Raw genomic sequence first — 14,187 nt, 5'->3', positions numbered from 1 at the left:
TGTGCAGGTGAGCAGATTGTATTACCGGCTCGTTGGCTGCTGAATGGAGAACGAGGAGAAATGTTGTAAAGAGACAGGAAACAATCAAACCAGTAAAACATTTCCAATTCACCTTCATTAATGGTTTGGGAGGGTGGAGTTCTTGCAAGTAAACCCACACAAAAATCACGTTGTCATCGTGAAAATACAACACGGCAACAGTTATTCAATATTGTGTTAGTATTTCCCTCACAGAGAACAGTACATAATGAAGTGTTTTTTTTAATTTCATGTACTGCTAATATAAGCTCCTTTAGAACAACAACAAAACAAAAAACTGGGGAAATTGTATTTGCTTGTCCTTAATATTGCACATTACTGACTTTATAATGTCAAAGGTTCAACCCAGAGATGTTAACTATTTTTTTTTTTTGCACAAGCTTTTACATCTGTAAATGATGTGTTTTATACACGCACAAATTTGGACAAATTTTATAGTATAAAAAAATATATATAATACATTAGTGGTAGTAGTATAGATCAATTTGTATCCTGCCAAGAACTTAAAAAGTTGAAAAACAAAAAAGTAAACGTTCATGATGTTTTCTTACGTCATTTCTATCCAATTAATTAAATAAATAATAAATTATACTGACAATATTTTGAACAATGGATGGACAGTTTTTGAACACATCACTACTGCCATCATAAAATTATGTCTGATTTTTCAACTGTTTGTAAAGATCGACCATAAATAGCTTTGTACCTTAAAAATGCCTCCATACATTTGATCGCCACATCATCTACTTTTGGATCAAACTTGTTTGCCAAAAGATGATGTTGTATCACAATCCATTTCAAGTCCCCAGCTCCATAAATACACACCCCCCGTCTGTACTTCCCAGTGCATGGTGGGTAGGGAGCCCCACTTTTTATATCTCCTTCATGGTAGCGCCACTTTACTAGACGAGCAATTGCGTTCATGTCCGATTGGTCGTACTTTCTGTGTGCAGGGTTTGATCCCGGTACTGAAGGCATCCGCTGTAACGTAGCCCACATGTGCTCATCTGGACTGTATGTGTCTTTCTCCCATTCCATGAAATCTTGAGTGTCTTTGCTTTTAAAGATGTAATCCACAAACTCTCTTGAAACCACAAAGTAAGCATTTCCTGAGAACATAGGGCTCTGAATTGGCGGGGGTGACTTTCTAACTTTAGTCCGACTCACTCTGTTCGTAACATTGTGATGATACTCCCAGCGTGCCTTTTTAGACTCTATTGCCTCTGACTCCAAACTGTTCTTTCCGTTCAGTTGTTTTAGAGTCTGAACCATTTCAGCATTGGTTTTAATGGGGAAATCAGTGCCACAGGTGTTGAGCAGATACCTCCACTGGACGGGTGACTTGAGCAGATCCTGCATGCAGTTGATGTCCGCTTGAACTCGAGACCACGAGGCGTAGATCACATTCTCCAGTTTGCGGGCCACAAACACGTTGGTCAGACAGGACACAATGGCCCTAACTGCTTCTTTAAAGATCTCAGGAGACCTCTGGTCCACATGAACACAGTACACATTGTCAGGAGTGTAAATGGCTCTTAAGAGCCTTTCAAACATCTCAATCTTCTTATGGATCACCATGGAGTAAGCAATGGGGAAATCTCTCTCCTCTTTACTGAGAGAAAGCGTCAGAAACCCTCTGTCTCGGACGAAAGATGGACAGTCCTTGGTTGCGTTGAGATAGAATGACTCTGATAGCAGGGATTTTCTTTTTTTCGAGTTCATGAGATTCCTCAAAATGTCCTTGTCCACTCCGTCCATATCTCCTTGGATAATAGCAGAACAAACCTGTAGTTCTCCAACATCGTGCTTTAGTAAGTGATTCAAGACCGGCTCTTTTTTATGAGAACAATTTGTCCTTTGTTCTAGATGGTTCTTCAAGAGAACGAGCAAGGTTGTACTCACAGAAAGAATGGAGATCATTTTCAAATTCCTGTGTTTGTTAAATGCCATGTTAATTTCTTTTTAGATTATAACCTGCCAGGAGCAGAGACCTGTGTCAGTGAGGTATAAAACAGCCTCTCTTTTTAATATATCTGAAAGATAGCAGGAAGCGAAAACCAGCAAATCAGAAATTGTTACATAGCAGAGGTGTGACTAGAAGGTGTGATCATCTGATCTTACTGTCAATATATCATTGTCAAAAAGTGCTGGGGTGTTGATAACACAGAAACCTAAAATTCTTCACACAGCAACACTTGAGTGTAAAATACCGAACTAACCCTTTAACAACACATGCTTGTCAGAAAAGCTACAGATCTGGTAACCAAAAGATAATCAAGATAATCAGATAATAAGATAATCAACTTTCTCAAAGATGCAGTTTAAAACTCTTAGTTTAAAATCAGACACATGACACTTGTTACTTTAAATATTCCTAAAATTTTGTGTTTGTATTATTGCCTCTCCCTTAGCTCATCTAGTAATCTGTTTGCAGTTCTAAGCGTTTCTTCGCCCATTTTTTTTAATATATGGTTCTACACAGGCATTATAATCTTGGTGTCACACATGAGTTCATTAATTTGGTGTTGTTCTCTAGAACTTTTACTGTACAAAGATGCTGTCCACTTTTGTCCGTCTAAAACTAATGTATATTTTGGACAGGTTAAATGAAAGACGCTCACAGAAAGAGATTAATGGATATTATTTGAACTTGTTAAAATGAATGAGTTGTCATTGTTGCTGTCACATACCAGAGTCTTAAGGAATGTTGATGAACATGCAAAACGGCCTTATTGTTGGATCTCAGATGTTAAATGTATCCAAAGTTCATTGTAGTTGCAGAAACTTGATGGCGTGTCTAATTAAAACACATGGAAAAAATACCAGTCTCTTTTATTTTCAGTTAAGGATGATTAAGTCTTAGGTAATTAATTCACATGGATTACCTACCATTTGCTCACAAGTAGCCTACACATCTTTTTTCAGCACTTCAAAACTATAATATCATATATAAATGTTTTATTTGTAATATCCTTCAGTCACTTTGGTGCTTTCGCGCAAAGACAGACGAGAAAAGCCGCGGAATTTAAAAAAAACTACTGTTATTGTGTCACTGTGTTGTCCTTTAAGGAATTTAGAGTATTTGTCTCATGCGATGATGTAATTTCCAAATAAGTCACTTCCTGTTTATCCTTCCTGGTACTGCATGGAAACCATAGACAGTATAAGATGGAAACAAGGAGACATCACACTCCATATCAGAAGGTGGCGGTAATGCGCACTTAACTTGTTTGCCAACCGCTATTAAAATAAAAAATAACAAGAAGAAGAAGAAGAACAAGGAGACAGACTATGGTGTGCTCTTGGTACTGAATCCACTTGCATCCACCTTAAAGCATCATAGAGGCAATGCGGTAAGTTTGCTTTATGTGATATTAGACATGTTAAAGGTAATTTTCACCTACATGTAAATGAGGAAGTGTGAATGATCAGTAAATGATCAACCTTACTACGACTCTTCATTTGCAACGGTTTAACTTGGTGTTTAATCAGAGTTTCAACACACTGCCCGAGAACATTAGTCACGAAATGTAGTTTTAATATTTTTTCAGTCGAAAATGTAGTTGTTTAAAGCTCAAATCTGTGGTTTATTTATAAAGATAGCGCCTATTTAAAAATTTGATCTGACGTTTTCACAGTTGTGAGGTCCATGCGTTCACCAGGCGCTTAACACTCGTATATCCCGCCTGGAACAGCCTTACCTCGGCTAGTGCTTCTGACGTTTCCCTCTGGCTCTGATGTCTCCAGTCTAATGGTTAAACATAAGATATAATTTGTCTTGTGTATATCTAATGGGCGCTCTTTGGTCTCATTAATCTATATTTTGTTCACTGGCAAATTGTTTTGGTTGAGGGCAAAGTTAAGTTTCATAACTTTATATTTTGTGTATTTTAACGTTGTATCCTGCTGTATGTTTGTTTGAATCGTTTACTTTATTTCTTGTCTTGTATAACTTCTTATACCTCTTAGCACATCCTCCACCATTGCCCAATTAGGAGGTACACACCTGAATCCATAGGCCTATTTCACAAGATGGCAACCGAGACCAGAAGCAGGGTAAACTCTTTTCCGGTGAAAGCGCTTAACGCGAGCTTAGTTGCAGTCGGTGGAAAAATATGCGGAGACTAAAAGCGGTCCGTATTGCTTACCTTTTTATGATGTTTATGTCAACCCAAAGAAGAAACAACCTAATTTATCACTTCACAGCTTTCCGTGTTTTCATTGAACAACTGGGGAGAAGTTAAATCACGTCAGACACAGACGACAACAATACGACCCGCTACGATCGACATTCATTCTCAAAATGGACTGTGAATAGCTTGTTTTCTCTCCGTAATTCATATATCTGACAAAAGTAAGAATAGCAGATGTTTTCAGTTTTGTTGATTGTTTTCAGGGAGCTGTGAAAAGATTCATTCAACGTTTCATTCATTTAAATGGCATGACACTTGATAACGTTGAACTACACATTCAATGTTAATATATCGAAAAACAATAAATGATGTCTGATTGTAGGCTATGAGTGAAATGGCTTTTGTTAAGAAAAATTCATATATGAAATTAGATTTTCTTTTCATAAGGGGACCCCAGACTGTTAAATATTGTGTAACATCATGATTTAAAAAAAAAAAAAAATGCAATATCACTCACTTCATTCATGCAATCTCCTGGACTAATTAGTGATTTGAAAAGGAGTCCCCTAATGAAAAGAAAATATAATTCCCTATAGGGCCTATATGAATTATCATGAATGGTTTAACAGTATCTTTGAAAACATACAGAATATATGGTGTTAATACAATATATTGCATATTACATAAGCTATTTTCATATTTAAATATGTGAGAATATATTTAATAATAAGGTATGTAATTTTATATTCAGTAATACACTTCATATACAGGGATTCAAGTTATCCGTCACTATGGGAGTACGACGGGATTTCCATCAATAATAGCCCACATTGCAAAAAGTAACTTGATTAAAACCTATACATTATCATTAATAAATGATCTGAGAACCAACTGGTGCTTAAATATTTTTTTTTTCTTTTTTTTTTTTAAAGATTTTTCTGTTCCTGTTCAGAAGAGCAGGGAAAAAGTGAAGCATGGAGTGCTATTTGAATATATTTATTTGTTTCTGCTGAAAAACCCACACACATTAGTAATGCAACATCTAAATGCAACATCAAAATCAAATCAAATCAATGTTTTTATTTTATATAATATAAAATTATATATAATACATTAGTGGTAGTAGTATAGATCAATTTGTATCCTGTCAATAAATGAAAGTTTGAAAACTAAATAATAAAAGTTTGTGATATTTTCTTACATCACTTCTATCCAATGAAATCATAATTGACAAGATTTTGACCAATAGATAGACCGTTTTTGAACACATCACTACTGCCATCATAAAATTATGTCTGATTTTTCAACTGTTTGTAAAGATCGACCATAAATAGCTTTGTACCTTAAAAATGCCTCCAAACATTTGATCGCCACATCATCTACTTCTGGATCAAACTTGTTTGCCAAAAGATGATGTTGCTTCACAATCCATTTCAAGTCCCCAGCTCCATAAATACACACCGCCCGTCTGTACTTCCCAGTGCATGGTGGGTAGGGAGCCCCACTTTTTATATCTCCTTCATGGTAGCTCCACTTCACTAGACGAGCAATTGCGTTCATGTCCGATTGCTCGTACTTTCTGTTCGGAGGGTTTGATCCCGGTACTGAAGGCATCCGCTGTAACGTAGCCCACATGTGCTCATCTGGACTGTATGTGTCTTTCTCCCATTCCATGAAATCTTGAGTCTCTTTGCTTTTAAAGATGTAATCCACAAACTCTCTTGAAACCACAAAGTAAGCATTTCCTGAGAACATAGGGCTCTGAATTGGCGGGGGTGACTTTCTAACGTCGGTCCGAATCACACCATTCGTAACATTGTGATGATACTCCCAGCGCACCTTTTTAGACACTACAGCCTCTGACTCCAAACTGTTCATCCCGTTCAGTTGTTTTAGAGTCTGAACCATTTCAGCATTGGTTTTAATGGGGAAATCAGTGCCACAGGTGTTGAGCAGATACCTCCACTGGACGGGTGACTTGAGCAGATCCTGCATGCAGTTGATGTCCGCTTGAACTCGAGACCACGAGGCGTAGATCACATTCTCCAGTTTGCTGGCCACAAACACGTTGGTCAGACAGGACACAATGGCCCTAACTGCTTCTTTAAAGATCTCAGGAGACCTCTGGTCCACATGAACACAGTACACATTGTCAGGAGTGTAAATGGCTCTTAAGAGCCTTTCAAACATCTCAATCTTCTTATGGATCACCATGGAGTAAGCAATGGGGAAATCTCTCTCCTCTTTACTGAGAGAAAGCGTCAGAAACCCTCTGTCTCGGACGAAAGATGGACAGTCCTTGGTTGCGTTGAGATAGAATGACTCTGATAGCAGGGATTTTCTTTTTTTAGAAGCCAGAAGATTCCTGAAAATGTCCTTGTCCACTCCGTCCATGTCTCCTTGAATAATAGCAGAACAAGCCTGTAGTTCTCCAACATCGTGCTTTAGTAAGTGATTCAAGTCCAGTTTCCCATTAGAAGGATAATTCTTTGTTATATAGTTCAGCAGATAGAGGGACAGTGTTGTACTCAGTGAAAAAATGGAAATTCTTTTTAGAATCCTATGTTTGTTAAATGCCATTTCAGTTCTCTACCTTCCAGAAACTACTGCCACTGTGCCACTAAGTTATGAAACAGCTTCTCATGTTCATGTACCTCAGAGATGCAGAAATGACTTAGGCCAATGAAAACAGTAGGCAAGGTAGGGACCGCTCATCCATGGTTACCAGCCATGGATTCATTTCAATGGGGACAAGAAACATTTCCTTGTATCTTAATTATATTTAGAGGCAAAACATGTTGATTAGAAGATAAAGAATAATAATACAAGCGATTGATTCCCTTAAGATGTGAAGTATATTGTTGTACAGACACACACAAGCAACAAAAAACTATTTAAATTCAAACCAGGTCTCTGGTGTGAGAGGCAAGCACGCTAACAAGGGGGCGCTGTTGTAAAAAATAAAGTGGGTGCAACTTTCGGTAGCCTATATGGTAGCCTATTTTGTGTGATTTAGCGAAAGGCTAGGTGTTTTCCGGATAATGTTTTACTATTTAAACTAAGTCGCAAACCTTTATGAGAGATGTACTGTGTAGTGGAAAAGTTCCATTATTTGCTGTCAAAGTGACGCCAAAATGAATGGGAGTCAATGGAATGCTAACAGCAGGTGAAGTTCTGCTACAAATGGCGGCTCCCGCGAGGCTTCAACTTCTGGCTGATGTATTACCCCCTTGGAAGAAGGCAATTGACCTTTTGCCGGCCCCTCCCCCAAAACGGCCATTGTCCAACCGTCACTACTGCATGAGAGCAGGTCAAGACTTGGTATCATATTGTCATCATCACGTATTTATTTATTTTTTTAGTAAGTATTGCATCTGCAGGGTGATTGATCACAGCCCAATTGATCTCAAAGCTGTGTTGTGGGGTTTGTGTTGTTAACCGAGCAAACACGATATGCTAACCATGTAGGCCTACTGAAGTGTTTTCAATGTTTAATAATCTGATATTATGGTGCCCTCTGATGGAGACTCGTTAAAATAGACTAAACCGTATGAGAATATAGTGTAAAAAGTAACTTAACATAAAGCCATTCTGTAGAAGATTGTAGCCTAATCTACAACATGACACAATATTCTCATACGGTTTAGTCTATTTTAATGAGTCTCCAGCAGAGGGCACCATAATATCAGATTATCAAACATTGGAAACACTTCAGTAGGCCTACATGGTTAGCATATCGTGTTTGCTCGGTTAACAACACAGAACCCCCCACGACACAACTTTGAGATCATCAATTGGGAGATCTGAAAACTGTCAGAAATGCCATTAACCCCAGTGACGGTTAAGTTTAGGGATGGGGTTGAGGTAAGTCATATCTTTTTCTTTCCTAGGATGGTAAGGGAACAGTCATATTAACCCCAGTGACGGTTAGGTTTAGGGACAGGGTTGAGGTAAGTCATATATTTATATAACGTTAAGTCAACAGCGTTCATAAACACGCTGAAAAGCAATTATGCGTCTTGATAGCACGCCAAAAATGGAAATATAAATTGGCGGGTCATACACATGCTACTTCATGAGATCAGTCTGGTTTATGAGTTCATCACATTCATTGTCCATGAAATATTGACAAGACAATTCACAAAATTTAAACTGCTAAAAAAAATTTTTACAACCCTCCCCCCCCCCCCCCCAATTTCATTAGGCAGATAACCCTTTACATCATTTCAGTTTCTTCATAACTTTATATATTGTATTAATGTAGAACGCAAGCTTTTTTTCAGTCGATGAAAACCAGGGAAGCAGCCTCTGAACCCCGCTTATATACAAGTTATTGTTATAGAAATATTAATAAAATGTTATTTCTATTCATTTTGTAATCACAAAGAGTGTGAACTTGAGTGTCTACATTAACTTCTTCTTAGAGTGTATAATTAGACAGTCTGTAAACCTGCTAAGATAACAAGTGGAATTTCAACTTTTTTTTTTTTTTTTCAGTTTGTTGTTCGTTCATGGCTAGACATTGGTATACTATTCAAATGATTTGTTCTTTGGTCTGAATAGAAAGAGATTTCATCAACCATTTTGCATGCTCTTTTTTTCCACTTCCATATTTGATCCAAACTTTTAAAAATGTTCCTGCTTATTCTTTCCTTGTTTCAGGATTTGTTAGGATAACATTTGTTAACATATGTTAACGTGTTTATCAAGTTTCCTAAGAATATGGCAGCCCTTTATAACAGCTTTCAAAAATAGGCCATTAATAAAAATTACATAGAGATTACAAGATTCACTTGCATACAGTATAATAAATGTAAATTCAGCACAATATCATAATATCAAGCAAGTAGTTGGTAGTTTGCCATTTATCATTAAAAACAAGGATTCATCATCTATGAAAGAATGCATTTCATGTAAGTAATCACTTCATTGAAAAAGAAACAAAACTACGCCGAGTCGACAGAAGCTTAAAAATGGCCCGGTCATCGACCCATTACCTTTTCTTGTGAGACCTTTTTTTTTTTTTGTACTCCTATTTCATTTTGTTTCTTATTTAAATTCATTATAATCAAATACTGCTTTATATTAAATATGATGTGTAACACAAAGTAAGCTTCTGTAGGAAAAAAGTACAAATATTTCATAAAGCCAAACTATTTATTCAATTCATTTTTATTCGACAGTTTGCATTGTAATATGACCAGCATAGAAAGTGTTGTTAAACATTTACATATCAACATCCATTTCTCCAATATTTAAAAACATTTTTAAATTAATTTTTATGATCTTTTTAAAAACATTATAAAATTATGTCCGATTTTTCAACTGTTAGTAAAGATCGACCATAAATAGCTTTGTACCTTAAAAAAGCCTCCATACATTTTATAGCCACATCATCTACTTCTGGATCAAACTTGTTTGCCAAAAGATGGTGTTGCTTCAAAACCCATTTCAAGTCCCCAGCTCCATAAATACACACCGCCCGTCTGTGTGTCCCAGTGCATGGTGGGTAGGGAGCCCCACTTTTTAGATCTCCTTCATGGTAGCTCCACTTCACTAGACGAGCAATTGCGTTCATGTCCGATTGCTCGTACTTTCTGTTTGGAGGGTTTGATCCCGGTACTGAAGGCATCCGCTGTAACGTAGCCCACATGTGCTCATCTGGACTGTATGTGTCTTTCTCCCATTCCATGAAATCTTGAGTCTCTTTGCTTTTAAAGATGTAATCCACAAACTCTCTTGAAACCACAAAGTAAGCATTTCCTGAGAACATAGGGCTCTGAATTGGCGGGGGTGACTTTCTAATGTCGGTCCGAATCACACCGTTCGTAACATTGTGATGATACTCCCAGCGCACCTTTTTAGACTCTACAGCCTCTGACTCCAAACTGTTCATCCCGTTCAGTTGTTTTAGAGTCTGAACCATTTCAGCATTGGTTTTAATGGGGAAATCAGTGCCACAGGTGTTGAGCAGATACCTCCACTGGACGGGTGACTTGAGCAGATCCTGCATGCAGTTGATGTCCGCTTGAACTCGAGACCACGAAGCGTAGATCACATTCTCCAGTTTGCTGGCCACAAACACGTTGGTCAGACAGGACACAATGGCCCTAACTGCTTCTTTAAAGATCTCAGGAGACCTCTGGTCCACATGAACACAGTACACATTGTCAGGAGTGTAAATGGCTCTTAAGAGCCTTTCAAACATCTCAATCTTCTCATGGATCACCATGGAGTAAGCAATGGGGAAATCTCTCTCCTCTTTACTGAGAGAAACCATCAGAAACCCTCTGTCTCGGACGAAAGATGGACAGTCCTTGGTTGCGTTGAGATAGAATGACTCTGATAGCAGGGATTTTCTTTTTTTCGAGTTCATGAGATTCCTCAAAATGTCCTTGTCCACTCCGTCCATGTCTCCTTGGATAATAGCAGAACAAGCCTGTAGTTCTCCAACATCGTGCTTTAGTAAGTGATTCAAGACCGGCTCTTCTTTATGAGAACAATTTGTCCTTTGTTCTAGATGGTTCTTCAAGAGAACAAGCAAGGTTGTACTCACAGAAAGAATGCAGATCACTTTCAAAATCCTGTGATTGTTAAATGCCATGTTAATTTCTTTTTAGATTATAACCTGTCAGGAGCAGAGACCTGTGTCAGTGAGGTATAAAACAGCCTCTCTTTTTAATATACCAGAAATGTAGCAGGAAGCGAAAGCCAGCAAATCATGTACAAAGGGGAAGGGCTGAAATTTTAGACACAGTAATTATTGGATAGCAGAGGTGTGACTATTATCTCCCTGGAAGGTCTGATTGTCAATATGTTTTGAAAAAAAAAAAAGAAATATATTTTGAAATGTCAAGGATGATTTAAAGTAGAAATTATCATGTGTCTTTAACTTTAAAACTAACAGTGGTCTCGTTGAGGATGCTGGTTATCTTATATTATTTGTTCTGTAGCTTTTCAAACCAGGGTTTTACTGTAAGTATGTAAGGACTATAAGTAACTTTACATTGGAGAAGTTTATATCCTATTGCCACCCCTTTTGCTCATCTAGTAGTCCGTTTGCAGTTTTCAGTATAAGCATTTCTGCACCAAATGTTTTGGTGACGGTGTTTCTCCAGATGCATTATAACCTTGATCCCTAATAAACAAGTTCATTCATTTATTGTTCTCTGACAAAAGAGGGCAGCATCTTTGTATACCAAAACTAGTAAAGTCTTAAACATAATGAATATTTTGGGCAGGTTAAAAAGAAAGAGCATAATACTCACAGAAAGAGATGAATGGATTATGTTTGCACTTGTTAAACTTCTTCTTGAGTTGGCAGTGTTGCTGTCACATACTGTATGGGGCTGAAGGAATGTTGCTGAACAAGCAAATCAAACTTATTCCCTAATTATCTAATTTGCATATAGCTGGGATATTATGTTTCATTTTATTTGGTATCTATAATTATTGGACATTTTTATAACCTTTTATAAACAAAGACCAGTAGAAAATAAGGTTAATTTAATCACTGTATTTAAAGGCATGATGAACTGAGAAATCAAATTTTCCTTGAGCTTTTGACAGCTAAGAGGTCATCATATTATAAGAATATATAATATTAAAAGTTTCAGAACTAAAAACGTTGTTAGTCCAATAAAAGCTTTTATTGACACCAGGCTCAGCAAACGACTCATTTTTCAAAGTGGGGAACTATGACGTCAGAGGATAAACAGAAAATGATCAACGCCTACTTCAACACGGCCGGTTTAGCACCGCCCACCGATTCGTGCATTACACGCATAGCTGAATAACATTACGTCGTGATGACAAACCGGATCGAGAGTGAAACTCGTAATATGCAACACTGTTATCCACTCACAGCAGCGGGCGTTTACTTCCAAGTGTTCAGTGCGAGACGCCCATAAAAACCGAGCGTTTTTGAGCTAGGCTCAAAACTAGGGTAGAAAATGGACTATTACTTATTCATTGTGATGTTTTTTTTTAATGTAAAAACCAAGCGAACGTCATATGCTGACCTCAGACAACAATATGAAAAAAATGTAAAAGCCAGTTCATGACCCCTTTAAGTATCACCTATTTTATGGCATCAAATAACTAGCTAATATCAGTCTTATTTCAAGAACGAACAATGCCTAAAATGACAAACCATCTTTGTAAAAAGTTATGTAAAAAGTGTAAACGATAGCGTTATTTGATGTTATCCACATTTATAATTCATCTGTGACGGCAATATGAACTTTTGTAAAGATATAGGTTTGGTCATTTAGCTATTAAATGGATCATTATGCAAATTACAATACAAACACACAAGGAGAGTTCTCTGCGTTCAAGACCCACGACTGGCAGATCAACGTGCTACTACATTTCTCTCTGAAATAGAAGGACATTAAATGAAATTGATTATGGAGGATGTCAACTGTGACAAGATGATTGACAGGGCAGTTTAAACAGTGACAGGATGCACTTTGAGTAGTTCACTTCAGAATTAAACCCCATCGTGTCATCTAAGACGTTTTCGAAAAGAAATTAAAGATTTTCAGGAAAACATTCTAGGATTTTGAAGATGTCACCTTCTGGATCCTAAACTATGGATTACCTACAATTACACATAAAACATAATAAGCTGCAAAATAGTATCGTTCAATAGCAAATTCTCTGAAATAGATATTAAGGGACATGATATTGTAGGCTACTGGTAAGCATGCTTGTTTCATGAATTGTTTTTACTGGAAAGGAGAAAACAATTACCACAATGGATGGTTATTACATTACCACTGAGATTGTTACCTCATGTTTGTTTTAGACCTTGTTCTATTCCTTGAATCTGATTGGGCAATAGCTGTGTTTTATTCACAATAAAACACAGACTGTTTTATCTATCACTACACAATACCCTTAGCAACAACATAAACGTATGTTTGTTCTCATTGATATTGTTCATTGAAGCTTTTAAAGTAGAGTATTGTAAAAGATTAAGTGGTTGTACCTGCATTTACAGAAGATATATCATTTTTCTTCAGGTCAGTCCTATATATAAGTAATAAAAAATATTTTGAATGTCCAATGCGATATCTCGTCCTTTTAACAGTTAAGGGGTTTCCCGTTACCGATGTCATGGCAGCTTCTTGCTTCTCTGTGTTCGCAGCAAATAATTTAACTTCAGTTGCTGTTCATGGTCAGAGAATATTTTTTTTCCAGCGGAAAGAAAGGCTTTTAGTGATTTTACTTCATGAAAGTTGCATTGATATATATTTTTGGCTTTAATATTTGTATAGTCACCGTTTTATAAAAGCAGTAAGGTATTCGAGGCTAGACTGCTGTATCGTGAATAAGGACATTTTCACACCTGAGTCTGATGCAAGTCTGCACCCAGGTCCGAACCAAAGTTCACGTTTTGATACATTTTATACTTTCAGAAAGTTTTGGTTTGGTTTCACGCTGCAATTATGCTAGGACACTAAAGAACTTTACATGACATGCTTGCGTCCTGTCTTCATCATCTACGTGGGCTGCCATCTTGACATTGATTGGTTTGTAAATGGACGTGGGTCTGATGTCAGTATGTTGTCATTTCGGACGCATATCGTTCCAACTATATTGTTATTTTGCATGGCATACTCAGTTTATGTGCAGATCATTTAGGAGATTTTTCAGATCTGACCCATCTGTTACCTTCACCACTAACCAGATCATCTGATGTGTTTGAGCTACCAGGAGAAGGAGATATATCCAGAAACAAATCCAATATACAAATTAAAATTAAAATTACAATTTTAATTATGTACAAGGATCATGTGATTTCCTCGCAATATCCACTATCATCATATCAACTGTAATACAATGTTTATAAATTTCACAGTGTGTGGGGTGTGATTGTGAACAATTTCTTGGCAGTGACGTCTGTTCATATTCACATCAAACATTTAATGACTTTTAATGAGACAGTTTTGTGGCTTGACAGATGTTGTTGATACAATGTTGTTGCTTTTCCCCCTGCAGTTCACACACA

General features: G+C 37.1%; 3 protein-coding genes across 3 annotated transcripts; all 3 read right to left on the bottom strand.

Annotated features, from left to right (window-relative positions):
• Positions 1 to 676: 676 nt before the first annotated feature.
• LOC120495535 (beta-1,3-galactosyl-O-glycosyl-glycoprotein beta-1,6-N-acetylglucosaminyltransferase 3) lies at positions 677 to 2,055 on the bottom strand. Its single transcript, XM_039695164.2, has one exon. The coding sequence runs from the start codon at positions 1,987 to 1,989 to the stop codon at positions 685 to 687; it is 1,305 nt and encodes a 434-aa protein (XP_039551098.2). The 5' UTR covers positions 1,990 to 2,055; the 3' UTR covers positions 677 to 684.
• A 3,398-nt stretch (positions 2,056 to 5,453) lies between these two features.
• On the bottom strand, positions 5,454 to 6,767 carry LOC148965084 (beta-1,3-galactosyl-O-glycosyl-glycoprotein beta-1,6-N-acetylglucosaminyltransferase 3-like). The gene has a single exon (XM_089127536.1). It carries the CDS (start codon positions 6,750 to 6,752, stop codon positions 5,454 to 5,456), a length of 1,299 nt encoding a protein of 432 aa, XP_088983662.1. The 5' UTR covers positions 6,753 to 6,767.
• Positions 6,768 to 9,379: 2,612 nt separating this feature from the next.
• Positions 9,380 to 10,787, bottom strand: LOC120495534 (beta-1,3-galactosyl-O-glycosyl-glycoprotein beta-1,6-N-acetylglucosaminyltransferase 3-like). The gene has a single exon (XM_039695162.2). The coding sequence runs from the start codon at positions 10,774 to 10,776 to the stop codon at positions 9,472 to 9,474; it is 1,305 nt and encodes a 434-aa protein (XP_039551096.2). The 5' UTR covers positions 10,777 to 10,787; the 3' UTR covers positions 9,380 to 9,471.
• Positions 10,788 to 14,187: the final 3,400 nt, after the last annotated feature.

The sequence above is a fragment of the Pimephales promelas genome, chromosome 25 (assembly GCF_988280905.1).
Source record: "Pimephales promelas chromosome 25, fPimPro1.hap1.1, whole genome shotgun sequence".
Classification (NCBI taxonomy): domain Eukaryota; kingdom Metazoa; phylum Chordata; class Actinopteri; order Cypriniformes; family Leuciscidae; genus Pimephales; species Pimephales promelas.
Note: the sequence above shows the minus strand (reverse complement) of the source record. Positions and strands in the feature narration are given on the sequence as shown.